General features: G+C 46.3%; 1 protein-coding gene across 1 annotated transcript in view; it reads right to left on the reverse strand.

Annotated features, from left to right (window-relative positions):
• The window catches only part of LOC144094448 (disintegrin and metalloproteinase domain-containing protein 10-like), a 33,496-nt gene that overhangs the window by 975 nt on the left and 18,471 nt on the right, over positions 1 to 14,050 (reverse strand). The window contains exons 7-10 of the mRNA XM_077628383.1: positions 12,390 to 12,582; positions 11,189 to 11,361; positions 10,272 to 10,452; positions 9,881 to 10,037 (exon numbers count right to left, since the gene is read on the reverse strand). Of these exons, the coding sequence (XP_077484509.1) occupies positions 9,881 to 10,037; positions 10,272 to 10,452; positions 11,189 to 11,361; positions 12,390 to 12,582 (704 nt within the window). The remainder of the gene's footprint in view (positions 1 to 9,880; positions 10,038 to 10,271; positions 10,453 to 11,188; positions 11,362 to 12,389; positions 12,583 to 14,050) is intronic.

Below are 14,050 nucleotides of genomic sequence, written 5' to 3' on the forward strand. Positions count from 1 at the left end.
ATAAATTTGTCTCCGCATTGTTATGCCGCCAATAGCCTATTTTACAATATTCCTGAAACGCTTCACTAAAACGTTCAGTGTAGCCGTCAGCTTAACAAGTCGTCTCAAGCACACGCATCATTTAATCTCGTCTTCAAAAGCAGTAATGTATCAAACGTGTTTGAGATCTATTCGGTCGGCCAGGAACTGCGTGGGTAGCTGAAAATGAGGCTGTTTCTGCATACAGGTTGACAAAACTGACTCAGGTACCACGTTATAGTTTTCGCCATTTGCGAGTTACCGACGAGTTTACAAATAATGCCTTTTGTCGGCTTTGCCGAACTGCAGTGCTTCGGCAAATCTTTTTAGCCATTCCGTCGCTCCATTTGAAAAAAAAAAACCGCATTGCGCAGTACACAGATTTCGATGCCGCTAGTGCTGAGCCGTGAAACACAACTTTAGTTATATACACAGCATTGGGTAACCGTGCTTGGTGAGGCATTTGGGCCATCTGGTTGGTGCCCGAGATGAAGGATGTTGAGAAAACAGAGGCCATCCATCATGGGAACTTGGCAAGCTCGCTGAACGTGAAAAAGGATATTCGCAGAAGGATTCATGGGCGCATTCGGTCTCGGCAGCGCATCGATGGGTACTGCTGTGAAGTTTGCAGTCGTCCGTGCAGCAGCTACCAGCAGATGGGCTGTGCATGTCAAGGGAGAGAGTAGCATGAAGAAGGGGGGAGAAATATTAGTAAGCCAGTTTCTCTTGACACCCTGATAGTTTAGATATGCCAGACTAGATAAAGTTTTCGCTGCGGTGAGCAGATATTTATTAGTTTTATTATAGTAGGTTACCACAGGTTGTTATAGTAGGCGGTTATCTCCCATAGCAAGGCTTTTTGGTAGAACTGCATGGTTTTCAAGAGCACAGAGAAGAAGCGCCAATGAACCTGGATGTCACAGCAGATGATTAAATCGGCACCTTGCGTCGCATAGACAAAAAACAATGTCCAAAAATTGAGAGCGATGAATATAAACCCCTATGTTTCACTATAAAAGGTCACTTGAACTGGACAAGGCGCATTAGGAAAATCTGCGCATCAGTCTTTAGAAAACTATGTTTTCTTCGTTATAAAATCCCGGTCCGTCCCTGGGCGCCTTCCAGTGGAATTAGCAGCATCGCCCGGAGCACGATGCTAAACTTCGTGCTTTGCTTCGTACAGGTTGGTGAAAAACGACCTTCTCATGATTCTCTCAGAAGAAATTGTGTTTTTCTGGTGGTGCTGCCGAGCCCTGGCCTTGTTAGTCAATGCGTGACAGAATCGTTGCGCGTTATTTGTTTGCTGTTAAAACTCAGCGGCGACGTTGAGGAAAACCCTGGTCCAAATGCCGATAAAATAGAACAAATTCTTCTTACTGTCACATCCATAAAGGCTTCCCAGAATCTCTTAGAAACAGGTCTGCAAAGTGTGCAAAGCCGGCTTTCCGAAATAGAAACTAGTCTTGCCTCCCTTCAGCTGTACAATGAAAAGGTACAAAAATGCGAGGAAGCCTTGAGTGCAATGGGCAAACAGTTAGAACAAATGAACAGCAAACTTGATGATTATGAAAACAGAGGTCGCAGGAACAATATAATCATTTTTGGCATAGAAGAACACGAAGGCGAAAATAATGAGGAACTTGGAAAACGGGTCAAGAATGACATATTCAAAGGCACTCTAGGCATTGATGTTAGATCTGTCGAGCGTATCCCCCGGCTAGGAAAAAGTAACGCACATCGGGCACGGCCTGTCATACTCAGATTATACGACTTATCCGAAAAGCTAAAAAATCCTTCAAAACTGCTTCAAACTGAAAGGTAGCGGCTGGTCAATCACCGAGGACTATTCCGTACCGGTTCGTGAAGTACGCAAGAGGCTATGGCAATCATCCAAGATAAGTCGAGACAATGGTGATAAGGTGGCTCTGATATTTAACAAACTAAAGATAAACGACGACCTGTACATGTGGGACAAAAGCGAAAACAAGCGAGTGCCGCTAAAGCATATGCCGAGTGTGCACCAGCCAAAAGTGCCGCAGGTAGCAGCGACTGACCACAGGCTTCAGCACCATTTACACTACTATGTTTCAATGCCAGAAGTATCGTTAACAAAACCGATAAATTTGAAGAACTGTTGTTGCTGTACTCGCCGGATGTAGTTGTAATAACAGAAACAAGGCTACATTCTGATATACACGACTCAGAAATAGTTCCCAGCTCCTACGCCTTGATCCGCTCAGACCGCGATTGGCGAGGAGGCGGCGTAGCCATTGCAATAAAAGAGAACCTCGTTTTCCAGAAAGAATGTGGCATACCAAACCATGAAAGTGTCTGGTGCACTGTCAACATTAAGGGCAACTTGGTACTAGTGGGCGGTATATACAGACGACCGAATGCACCAATTGATTACCTCCTTCAAATGCACGACTTCATAGCAAATTTAACGCTCGCGCAAAATTCATCGTCACAGGCGATTTCAATTTGCCAGGTATCGACTGGACGAACTTAGCAATCGCAAAACCAAATTAATAACTGCGAAAAGCTTTTGGATATAATGTTTAGTTTTTCGCTATCTCAAGTGGTAAATGAGCAAACGCGTGTCCAAGGAACCGCAATTTCCGTACTAGATCTAGCCTTTGTGTCTAGTTTTCTCTGCCCTGAAATTAGTGTGGGAAACGGGATTTCGGACCATAAATTGCTCTTTCTCACTTTTCCTCACCTGCGCCACCACGCTGATTGTAATCACAGTAACTCTTTCGTCACTATTAAAGACTACAGCAGGGCAGATGATGTAGGCATTATAGATCATCTAGAATCAATCCTCGACAGTTTTTCTTGTGCAGATTCCCGCTGTGTAAATAACTTATGGCTACACGTAAAAGCAGCGATAAGACAGTGGGAGGCAATATTTGTACCTACTATGATAGAACGAACAAAAAGGAAAACCCAGTGGATTACACGTAACATCATTCATCTGAAACGAAGACTACAGCGTATGCGCAGAAGAAAAGGAAATAGTTTTCAGATAAGTGAACTTGCGAGCAAACTAAGACTGGAAATTAAGAACGCGCGGGAAATGTTCTTCTCAACAACTTTATCTAATTTTATTACTCGAGATCCAGGAAAGTTCTGGCGGTATTTATCGAGCCCTGAGCCCCGTGTATCACAAATGGAAATAGACTGTAGAGTGGTTACAGACCCCCATATTATCGCAACTTCTTTCAATCAACATTTCCAGTCTGTATTTACTCGTGAGTTTGCTACAAGCGCTATCATAAGTGAGCCACAATCACTGATGCCGGATATCGTGATTACCGAGACAGGTATAGTGAACTTGCTTTTGCAGATTGATGTGAAAAAGTGTCCTGGTCCAGACAACATATCAGATACATTTCTGAAGCGATACGCGGAACAACTGGCCCCGTTTTTGCACAAAATTTTCACACTTTCCCTAGAAACGGGCGCCCTTCCGTCCGACTGGCTATGTGCAAAGGTTATTCCAATTCATAAAAGCGGCAGCAGACTGTCTGTAGATATTGTTATGAAGACGAAAAAGAGTGCAGTGGCGCGGGACGGAGTGCTCGCGCTAGGCCCTTGAGCCATTAAATCATATCTTCATTCTGTCATCATGTCGTGCTTTCCTTGGCTTGCCACCACGTAACAATATGTATAGACCAATTTCATTAACCAGCTGCAGCTGCAAGCTATTAGAGCGTATAATCAACAAATCCATAACAACGTTTTTGGAAGAAAATAACTTAATTTACAGCAGACAACATGGCTTCAGAAAAGGACTGTCAACAATCACTCAGCTATTAGAAATAACAAATGATTTTGCACAAGTGATCGATTCCCAGCTTCAAGCAGATGCCATTCTGATCGACTTTAGTAAGGCATTTGATCGTGTTCAACATTCTAAATTAATCGACAAGCTCCGTACTATTGGCATTAACTCAAAAGTAATGACCTGGATAAAATCTTACCTCACAGGTCGCACGCAATATGTTGAAATGAATAATGCACAATCCGAACGACTGAACGTTTTCTCCGGGGTCCCACAGGGATCCGTCATGGGAGTGATCCTTTTCTTAATATATATCAACAATATTCATGCGTGCGCTGAACCTGGAATAACAATAAGGCTTTTCGCTGACGACTGCGTTCTGTACACTACGGTACGTAGACCGGACGACCAGTTAAAATTAAATTCTTCTGTAAATAACATTGCCAGGTGGTGCGAAACATGGGGAATGGAAATTAATATCAACAAAACGTCTTGCATCTCATTTACCCGTAAAAGAGTGCCTCTTGCATATTCTTACAATTTATCAGGATCTAACATAATGAGGGTGGATACGGTGAAATATTTAGGCGTAACATTTACCCATAAGCTAAGCTGGAACACGCATATATCCAACACGTGTGCAAAAGCATTCAAACAGCTCGGGTTCCTCCGTAGAAAACTGTCAGCAGCTCCTCCTAATGTAAAGCTAACAGCCTATAATACCCTCATAAGACCCATCCTTGAATACGGCACCATCATTTGGAGCCCCCATCAGTCTTACCTCAGCGATGAACTCGAAAAAATTCAAAATAAGGCCCTCCGGTTTATTTATTCCTGCTACTCACGTCATGACAGCGTATCTTCCCTGCGAGCTAAAGCGCGTATCCCTACCCTTGCTTGTCGGCGACGCGTTGCTTCGATGAGGTTTCTTTTTATTCTTTACAATGATCGCATAAGACTTGATAGAAATCAGTACATCAAGGCACCTTATCATCGTTCGAAGCGATTAAACCATGAAAAGTGCATCAGGCCCATCCCAACGCGATGTAACACATATAAATTCTCATTTTTTCCGTTAGCCATTGAAGAATGGAATAATCTGCCTCACGAATTCATGGACGATGTCTCTCGTGATATCTTTTTGAAAAACGTAGAGTCGTTTTTTGAAAAACAGAATTTACAATAAAAAGAGCATCGTGTTGACCTGATTGTATCGCTTCGTGGTTTCGTCGTTCTCCTTCCCAGTGTTTTAAATGCATCGAAATGAACGTGTATAGCAATGCGCATGTCCTTTGACCGTTGATGGTCTCAGCCTACTCGCCATGGTCTTTTCTACGGCAGGCGCATGTTCTGTATCTCTTGTGTGTTATACTGGGTATGCTATTGTTTGTATAATTGTCCCATTATTTTGCCCACTCCTGTAAGAGCCTAACTAGGCTTACAGTATGCTTAAATAAATAAATAAATAAATAAATAAATAAATAAATAAATAAATAAATGAGAGACAATCCTTTTGCATGTAAAGCTGCTTGGGTAAAATACCATTGCAGGACATGCTGCTAGAATATGGTTGCATGGGATAGGACCCTTGCTTGAAAAAAAGACGTCAATAAACTATCTGTGGTCCGGGAAAAGCAGTTCATTTCATATTCAGTGCCTATCACGGGCTAAACTCAACGTCGTCTCTCAGCGATGCAAACAACTTTTCAAGAATAGACAGAAGAAAAATGAAATCTAAGGTTTGACGAAATCTCGTCTGGTCGGGTAGTAAGTAACTTATTTCAACAGAAAAAAAGGCAGACGCCGACCAAAGGTTTTTGTCAAAACAGACGTTTCGGCTTCCATACGGAAGCCTTGTTCACTAATTTTTTATTGTAGAACCGCGACGCTTAAATAGGCTTCAATAATCGTCCCAGGCATCTTGCCTAGGTTGGCGGGAGATTGCTGATGTTACGATTGAGTCCTTTTCGGTGGTCTGAATCACCAAGGACTCGAGATACTGGCGTGAAAGCCAGTTCTTTTCTTTGGCGATGATAGAAGCCACTTCCCAGCAGATATCATGACCTGCCGATACGGCGTGCTCCGCAAGTGCGCTGGAAGTGACTTTCTTGTTCTTCACGTCCGACATGTGTTCTTTCAGACACCTTTCAAAATTCTCGCTCTCGCCGATGTAAACATAGTCGCACTTGGCGCAGGGGATTCTGTACACAACACCCGGAAAGTTTTCTTTCTTTAGTTTGTCCTTGACATTCACGAGCTCGTGCCGTAACTTGCGGGCGGGAACGTGGGAAACGTGCACGTCGTACGTGCGCAGGACACGTCCCAGTGCTTCACTTATGCCTGGTACATAAGGTATGGCGACACGTGCTTTGCAATGGCTGCCGACCGGTTCCGCTGACCGCACCGAGCGACGTTCAACGGAGTCCAAAAAATTCCTAGGGTAGCCGCAGTTCATCAAATCACGACGCATTTGTATCAAGTCCGAGTCACCATCTTCAGGTCTTGAGCAGATTTTTCGGGATCGTTGAATTAGCGAAGCCGCAACTGCACGTTTGTGGCATGCCGGGTTAACAGAGTTAAAATGCAGGTATCTGCCCATGTGGGTGGGCTTCCTGAAGACTTGAAACAAAAGGCGGCGGCCATCTCTCTCTACTGACACGTCCAAAAAAGGCAGACGGTTGGCAACCTCCTCCTCAACAGTAAACGTAACGACCTCAGCGATGCTGTTTATTTGCTCTGTGAAGGCGGTGAGGGCATCCTTTTTTATGATGCAAAAGCAATCATCAATATATCGCAGGAAGATCTTAGGCCGAGGTTGGAAAGACGCCAGAGCTTGGTTTTCTATAGCTTCCAAGGTCAGGTTAGCAGCCGTGACCGAAATGGCCGCGCCCATTGCTGTTCCATGCACCTGTTTGTAGAAGGTGCCTCGGAAGACGAAATACGTGTTTTCTAGGCAAAATTTCAAGAGCCTCAACAGGTCCGGTGCCTCGAAAGGTGTTCTTTCGCCGAGCTTCTCGTCTGAGTGAAGGGCAGCGCCGCATACATCCACCGCTAGATCCACAGGGACGCTTGTGAACAGAGACATGACGTCGAAGGACACCATTAAGTCATCGTCATCCACGGAAATGTCACGCACCTTTTCGATGAACTCGTACGAGTTCCGTATAAACGTGGATGCTTTCCCGTGATGAGGTACGAACACGGGCAGTGAGCATTCTTGCTAAACTTCCAAACCGACAGCCCAGTCACATGCTTGCTGAGGAACGCAGTGCTGTCAACAGCCTGTGGAGGAACCAGGATATTGTTATTCTCCCCGCCGACAAGGGTAATGCCACTGTCATGTTGAACAGGCCAGACTACGACAAAAAGATGCTGGATCTTCTGCAGGACAGGAGCACTTACGTCGCTCTCAAGAAAGACCCTACATCTAAGTTAGAATGAGAACTGCAGAAACTACTTGTCGACGTGTTCCGCTTTGTACCGCCTCACCATAAGTCACTGTACTTCAGGCTCCTATGCCACAATGTGTCCGCGCCTGCGTTGTATGGCTTGCCAAAGATCCACAAGGAGGGCGTCCCTATGAGACCGATAGTGGACTTCACCCGTTCCCCCTTGTAAAAGCACTCGGGCTACCTTCACCGCGTCTTCGCGCCGCTAGTTGGGAAAGAATCCACGTTTATACGGAACTCGTAGGAGTTCATCGAAAAGGTGCGTGCAATTTCCGTGGATGACGATGACTTAATGGTGTCAATCGACGTCAAGTCTCTGTTCACAAGCGTCCCTGTGGATCTAGCGGTGGATGTATGCGGCGCTGCCCTTCACTCAGACGAGAAGCTCGGCGAAAGAACACCTTCCGAGGCACCAGACCTGTTGAGGCTCTTGAAATTTTGCCTAGAAAACACGTATTTCGTCTTCCGAGGCACCTTCTACAAACAGGTGCATGGAACAGCAATGGGCGCGGCCATTTCGGTCACGGCTGCTAACCTGACCTTGGAAGCTATAGAAAACGAAGCTCTGGCGTCTTTCCAACCTCGGCCTAAGATCTTCCTGCGATATATTGATGATTGCTTTTGCATCATAAAAAAGGATCCACTCACCGCCTTCACAGAACACATAAACAGCATCGCTGAGGCCATTACGTTTACTGTTGAGGAGGAGGTTGCCAACCGTCTGCCTTTTTTGGACGTGTCAGTAGAGAGAGATGGCCGCCGCCTTTTGTTTCAAGTCTTCAGGAAGCCCACCCACACGGGCAGATACCTGCATTTTAACTCTGTTAACCCGGCATGCCACAAACGTGCAGTTGCGGCTTCGCTAATTCAACGATCCCGAAAAATCTGCTCAAGACCTGAAGATGGTGACTCGGACTTGATACAAATGCGTCGTGATTTGATGAACTGCGGCTACCCTAGGAATTTTTTGGACTCCGTTGAACGTCGCTCGGTGCGGTCAGCGGAACCGGTCGGCAGCCATTGCAAAGCACGTGTCGCCATACCTTATGTACCAGGCATAAGTGAAGCACTGGGACGTGTCCTGCGCACGTACGACGTGCACGTTTCCCACGTTCCCGCCCGCAAGTTACGGCACGAGCTCGTGAATGTCAAGGACAAACTAAAGAAAGAAAACTTTCCGGGCGTTGTGTACAGAATCCCCTGCGCCAAGTGCGACTATGTTTACATCGGCGAGAGCGGGAATTTTGAAAGGCGTCTGAAAGAACACATGTCGGACGTGAAGAACAAGAAAGTCACTTCCAACGCACTTGCGGAGCACGCCGTATCGGCAGGTCATGATATCTGCTGGGAAGTGGCTTCTATCATCGCCAAAGAAAAGAACTGGCTTTCACGCCAGTATCTCGAGTCCTTGGTGATTCAGACCACCGAAAAGGACTCAATCGTAACATCACCAATCTCCCGCCAACCTATGCAAGATGCCTGGGACGATTATTGAAGCCTATTTAAGCGTCGCGGTTCTAGAATAAAAAATTAGTGAACAAGGCTTCCGTATGCAAGCCGAAACGTCTGTTTTGACAAAAACTTTTGGTCGGCGTCTACCTTTTTTTCTGTTGAAATGATTTACAGAAGAAAAATGCTAGCCAGACTGCAATTTCTGTTTCTGCTCTACAATTACCAACTAATGCTCACTGGGCCACGTGCGGCTTGTCAAACTCGGCACTTTCATATTTACAATCGTTTGCATGTTCTAACAGTTTAAAGAACTTTTTGTGTACGCACTACCTCCCAGTGGAATTCACTGCCTTTAAATGTATTTACCGCTGATGAGGTAACGATTATTGAGGAATGTGTATCAAAATCCCTGTGTTCAATTTTCTTCTTCGCTTTTTGCTGATTCCTTTACTTTTTTTTCATATATCTTGTTTTTCCAATACATTTCTGTTCATTTAATACGTTCTGTTGGTTGCTCATGATGGCGCTGAATTGCATATATTGTCACTTGTATTGCCCTGCTGCTTGAATACTGCGGTATGTTTCAAAATAAATTGAAGTTAAACATCTAGAGTCAACTTCTTCAGAGGGTCACCGAACCGCTAAGAGTCTTTGCTGCGCGTCGAAACGCGGTAATCTGTTGTAAGTGGCCTCCCGCTGTACGAGGGCCGATTCCTCTCGATACAGTGCAGGTGCTTGGTTTCGAGTTGTTTATCACAGAAATTAACAGCGCACAAAATGTATTACAGAAAAAAAAGGTGTCAAGGAAACCCGATGCACCTAAACGTGTTGAGTGCCATAAATTCATATACGTAATGCGTCATTAAAGCTTTGTTGCAATTCACGACCAACAACATAAGAGCATGCATCGCAAAATGTTGCAGCCCATTCATCCATGGAATGTGACAAAGCAATAAAGTAGGCGAGAATGTAACATCACCTATCAGAAATTTGCAAACAAGGAGCTCCCTCAGTATTACAGAAGACCACTGGATGGGTGAGCTGTTAGACGCATACAGGGAAATATGAATTCCCAAAGTGTACTGTCAAGAATGCAGTGCTGCCCCATGAACGGGAGCCCTGAGCGTCTGTGCGTGCATGTTCAGCGTAGGACGCCCTGGCGGCTGACCACACTCGCCTGCACTGTTTGCCGGGGCGCAGCTTGCAACGGAGCTTGTCTCCCCCTTTTTCTCTCGAATAGCAGCACTGGTCGCGGCATTCCCTCTCCTTGTAGCCGCAGTCGCACTCCTCCTTCTCCTCGCGCACGTTGTTGCCGCAGTAGGCCTCCCGGCTCACTGCGATGCATTGTCAGAACACACACAGAGAACGGATGGCATTGCCGTTGGCCATATATACCTGCCGAGACTGAGAGGTAGCGAGTAGCCAACTTGGCCCGTTAAAACTCTTTCAGTGTATTATGCGCCAAGTCACGTCTGCGAAACGTGAGGAGATCACTTGGCCCCTGCATTTCATGCGCTGTGATACAGCGGCAATGAGGAGCGGCATGTGTGCACTTTGGGGCAACGTACCCAGAAAGCAGTTGGCCTTGTTGAACTCTTTGTCCAGAATGGCTGCGAGGACCAGGCTGATGTCCCGTATACTGCACGGCGAGAAGCGCCTGTTGAACGGTTCCAGGCCGGTAGTGGCCCGCGGGTACATGATATAATTGCCGCTGGCTCCGCCAGGGGCGCATTCATTCGTCTCGTCGTGCTGCAAGAGCGGTCGCCGGGACTGCAGTTGGCATCGGTAACTAGGGTTCCGTAATCAAGCCGTCATGATTGTCAGGCATGCAATCAAGCCTCTGTAGCCGTAGACACCAGTGGAAACACCTGGGAGGTCTTAGATTGTAATCTTATGAAATAGAAAGCGATGGGAGAAAGATGCACGATAGCTGTAAGCGAACTGAATCGTGTCGCCTTAGGCGGAGATGCCAAGCACTACTAGCCTCACCTTGACCTACGGTGATGCGTTCTAGTGATCACGAACTACCCGACCCCTACTCCTTTATGCTATAGTATATCTCAAAGCTAGACATGGGCTGCCGTAGTTGAATGCTGAGGATTAATCCCCACCACCCGGAGTTGTTTATATAATGAGCACTGACATTGCGAAGAACAAGTCGCACCCCTGACGTATTTCGGAGGCGAAACGCGGCAGGGATGCACTTCGGCGTCGCTGAGCTCAACGACCGTACGCCAAAGCCATTAGGCCATCGGGCCGGGTCTTAGCCCCTTCTGGATCTTGTGCCATTGGACACTGGGTTTGAGCGATAGTAGGAGAGGGAGGGGGTTATTTTTGCGGACTGAAGGCAACGGCGGCGCCGATGGCTTTTAGTCCGGAAGTGACTGCCCCGCACAGTTCGCGTCATGAAGCAGCAGCCGGAGTGGAAACGTAGCGTTGGTACGAGGCTAAACTATTGTGCGTTAAGCTGCTGTGTACTGCTCACATTGGCTCCAAAGCTGTGTCCGATCTCGTGCGCCACAGTGACCTCGCTCACGGCCATGGCTACCGGTGCGCCGTGCAAGAGGAAGGTCACCACGCCCGTGTTGAGAGCCAGGTGCCGGATGCCCTCGCGCGTGTTCACAGCCCGGTATTTCTCGCACGCGCCGCCGAGTTTATCTGCACGCAATCGGAGCAACATGCGCTTCCGCCTACCACATGTTGCGGTGGAGGTAGATAATGGGCTTAAAAGGCCAAGGCGAGAATTGGCCCACAGCCGAAACTTTTTCGCCGGCACCTCTGAAATTTTACGGGTCAGAAAAATGTATTTAGATAACTCCACGCAGAAGAAAATAACGAGAGTTGGTTAGTCACCATGATTCATGAAATTGAAAAAATAGCTAGTGCATCGAATCGAACACAAGAAACAGTAGGAAAATGTTAAAACCGTAGTGAAACTTATGAGTGCGCGTTCCTAATTTGTTGACCGCTTCATCGGTGTGCAAATGAGCGCCGCGTTATGGCAAGGAACTGTTTAAATCTAAACTCAGTTTCGCAGTTTATCTGCAGTAAAATGGGACTTACGGGCCCATAACGATGGTTTTCAGACTTTCGTGGCGGATTCGCGACGTCCGCAGAACGGCTCAATTAGGAAAGCCGCCGTCTCACTCTTGTAGCTTCCCCTTCACGAACAAATCGTGGGATGTATTTCTCGAGTGTTGCTTGCGAGCCTTGCCAGGAGGAATTCCCTTAGAGAATTAAGTAGCAACAAGCTGTGAAGAATTCCAACTTTCCGTTATCGTTTCTGCCCGTGCTGGGCTTTCAAGTTCGCTCCCCCCCCCCCCCCCCCCCACACACACACGCGCACCGTTTTCGCCTACGCTGGCACCTCTTCCCATTCGAATATATGCAGAGCGATAGATGTCGCCATCGTCGGAGCGTCAGATCTAAAAAAACAACAAATATTAAGTACGCGCACACCGCCACTTTATAATGATGCACGCATTGCAGCGAGCTGAATCTCGCCGCCGTCAGTACAGAAAATCCCAAAGAAAGAGGAAACATTCCCGCGGGGAGAAGAAGGAAAACGAAAGGGAAATAGCAGTGGGTACTTTTTATTTTTCAGGCGTTCTAGCGGCACCGCCTTGCTAGTTTGTAACCGTTTTAGGAACTGTCTTCAGAGCCATGCATACTTTGTAAAATCTTACCGCTTGGATAGCCCAAGTAGGCGAGACCCAGGGTGCCTTCGCCCAAGTCGCGGTTTGTCCAGACTTGGGACAGGCAGAACTCATCTTGTTCGTCCAGGGCGAAGATCTGGAGCATCAAGTTGGCATCCAGGTCGTTGCGGCAGAACTGGTTTCTGCTGCTGTCGGAGTCCGTGCACGACTTAGTGTCGTTGATCTGCGCACCGCGTACGTCGGATCTCCCTGTGCTGTCGTGGCGGGACCACTCCTCAAGAGCACGCGAGGTAAACGAGCGTCGCTCGCGTGAGAGCAGGCGACAGTCCGTGGGTGGAAATGCGTGGCTCTTATGCGTGCGCTGGTTTGGGATATTCCGATAGGTAAACCACCCCGAGCAAGATCTTGTGATTTGTTCGCGTATGTGCCAAGTGAAATAAATAAATAAATCAAATGAATATCTACGACTGGGATTCGAACCCACGTCGGCGCGAACCTATAAGTTTCCGTACCACTGCGCGAGAGCACTAGGCTAGGAACACGCCTCATGTTAAACTTGAACACAAATTCGCGCTGTGCATTGCGTGTAGTCGTCTTCATCAACTAATACTACTATAAAACTAATATTCGCGCTTTTAGCTATGTGGCGGCAGTGACCTATGCGCTGCATGCGCTGGTGTGGACAGCACTGTTGCAGAAACATGTCGCTAAAGCAATACGCGCTGGCGTTGACATTTCTGCACAAACGCGGCACCGAAGTCCAGACCGCCGGGGTATTTTTTATTTATTTTATTTTTATTTCGTTTATTTTTTACAGCTAAACACGCAAATGACCTAGAAAAAGCAGCTAATTTTTACCTGTCTCAGCTATCCATTTGGCTCGAGGACAATAGTCTGCAACTAAATACGCGTAAAACAAAGTTCATACTTTTCAAACCAGTCAACAAAGTTACTAAAGAAAGCCTCGCACTTAAATTCAGAATGAAACACATTGAACAGGTACATATTCAGAAATTTCTAGGTGTATGGTTCAGTGAAGTTCTATCCTGGACTCCGCATATTAATCACCTTCTAACTGATCTTTCCCGTGCTGTGGGCTGTATGAGCCGTATGGCTCCACTTATCCCTCTCTGGCTGAAAAAGACTTTATATTATACGTTATTTTACTCACGGCTACTTTACGCAATATTAGTGTGGGGCACTACGACCAAAGAAAATTATGACAGGCTGCTCGTACTGCAAAAACGCGTTCTACGTCTATTTGAGAATTACAGAGGTAGAATACGTGACCTACCAACCCAGACACTCTTTTTAAGGCATGATATATTACCGGCCAACATAGTGTGTTACTCTAAACTGATGCAATTAATCCATAAAAAAAACTTATAGACTAGATTTACAGACATATCGCCACACTATAGCTTTCGAACCCATACACATAAAACAAGAAAAGTGAGAACAAATTATGGGAGACAGGATGTTGATTATCAGGCAAGAAAGTTATTTCACCATCATGAGTCCTACATTGATATTACGCTACCATTTAAGCCCTTCAAATTACAGTACAAAGCATTCCTAATGATCACTGATGATATCTTATGTATATAGCTGCACACATATGCCCATGCAAATCATCACTCTTGGGAAAAAGTTTTTTTTTCCATGTTTCTGTCAACAAGTTATCCAGCGGT

Source organism: Amblyomma americanum, chromosome 6 (genome assembly GCF_052857255.1).
Source record: "Amblyomma americanum isolate KBUSLIRL-KWMA chromosome 6, ASM5285725v1, whole genome shotgun sequence".
Classification (NCBI taxonomy): domain Eukaryota; kingdom Metazoa; phylum Arthropoda; class Arachnida; order Ixodida; family Ixodidae; genus Amblyomma; species Amblyomma americanum.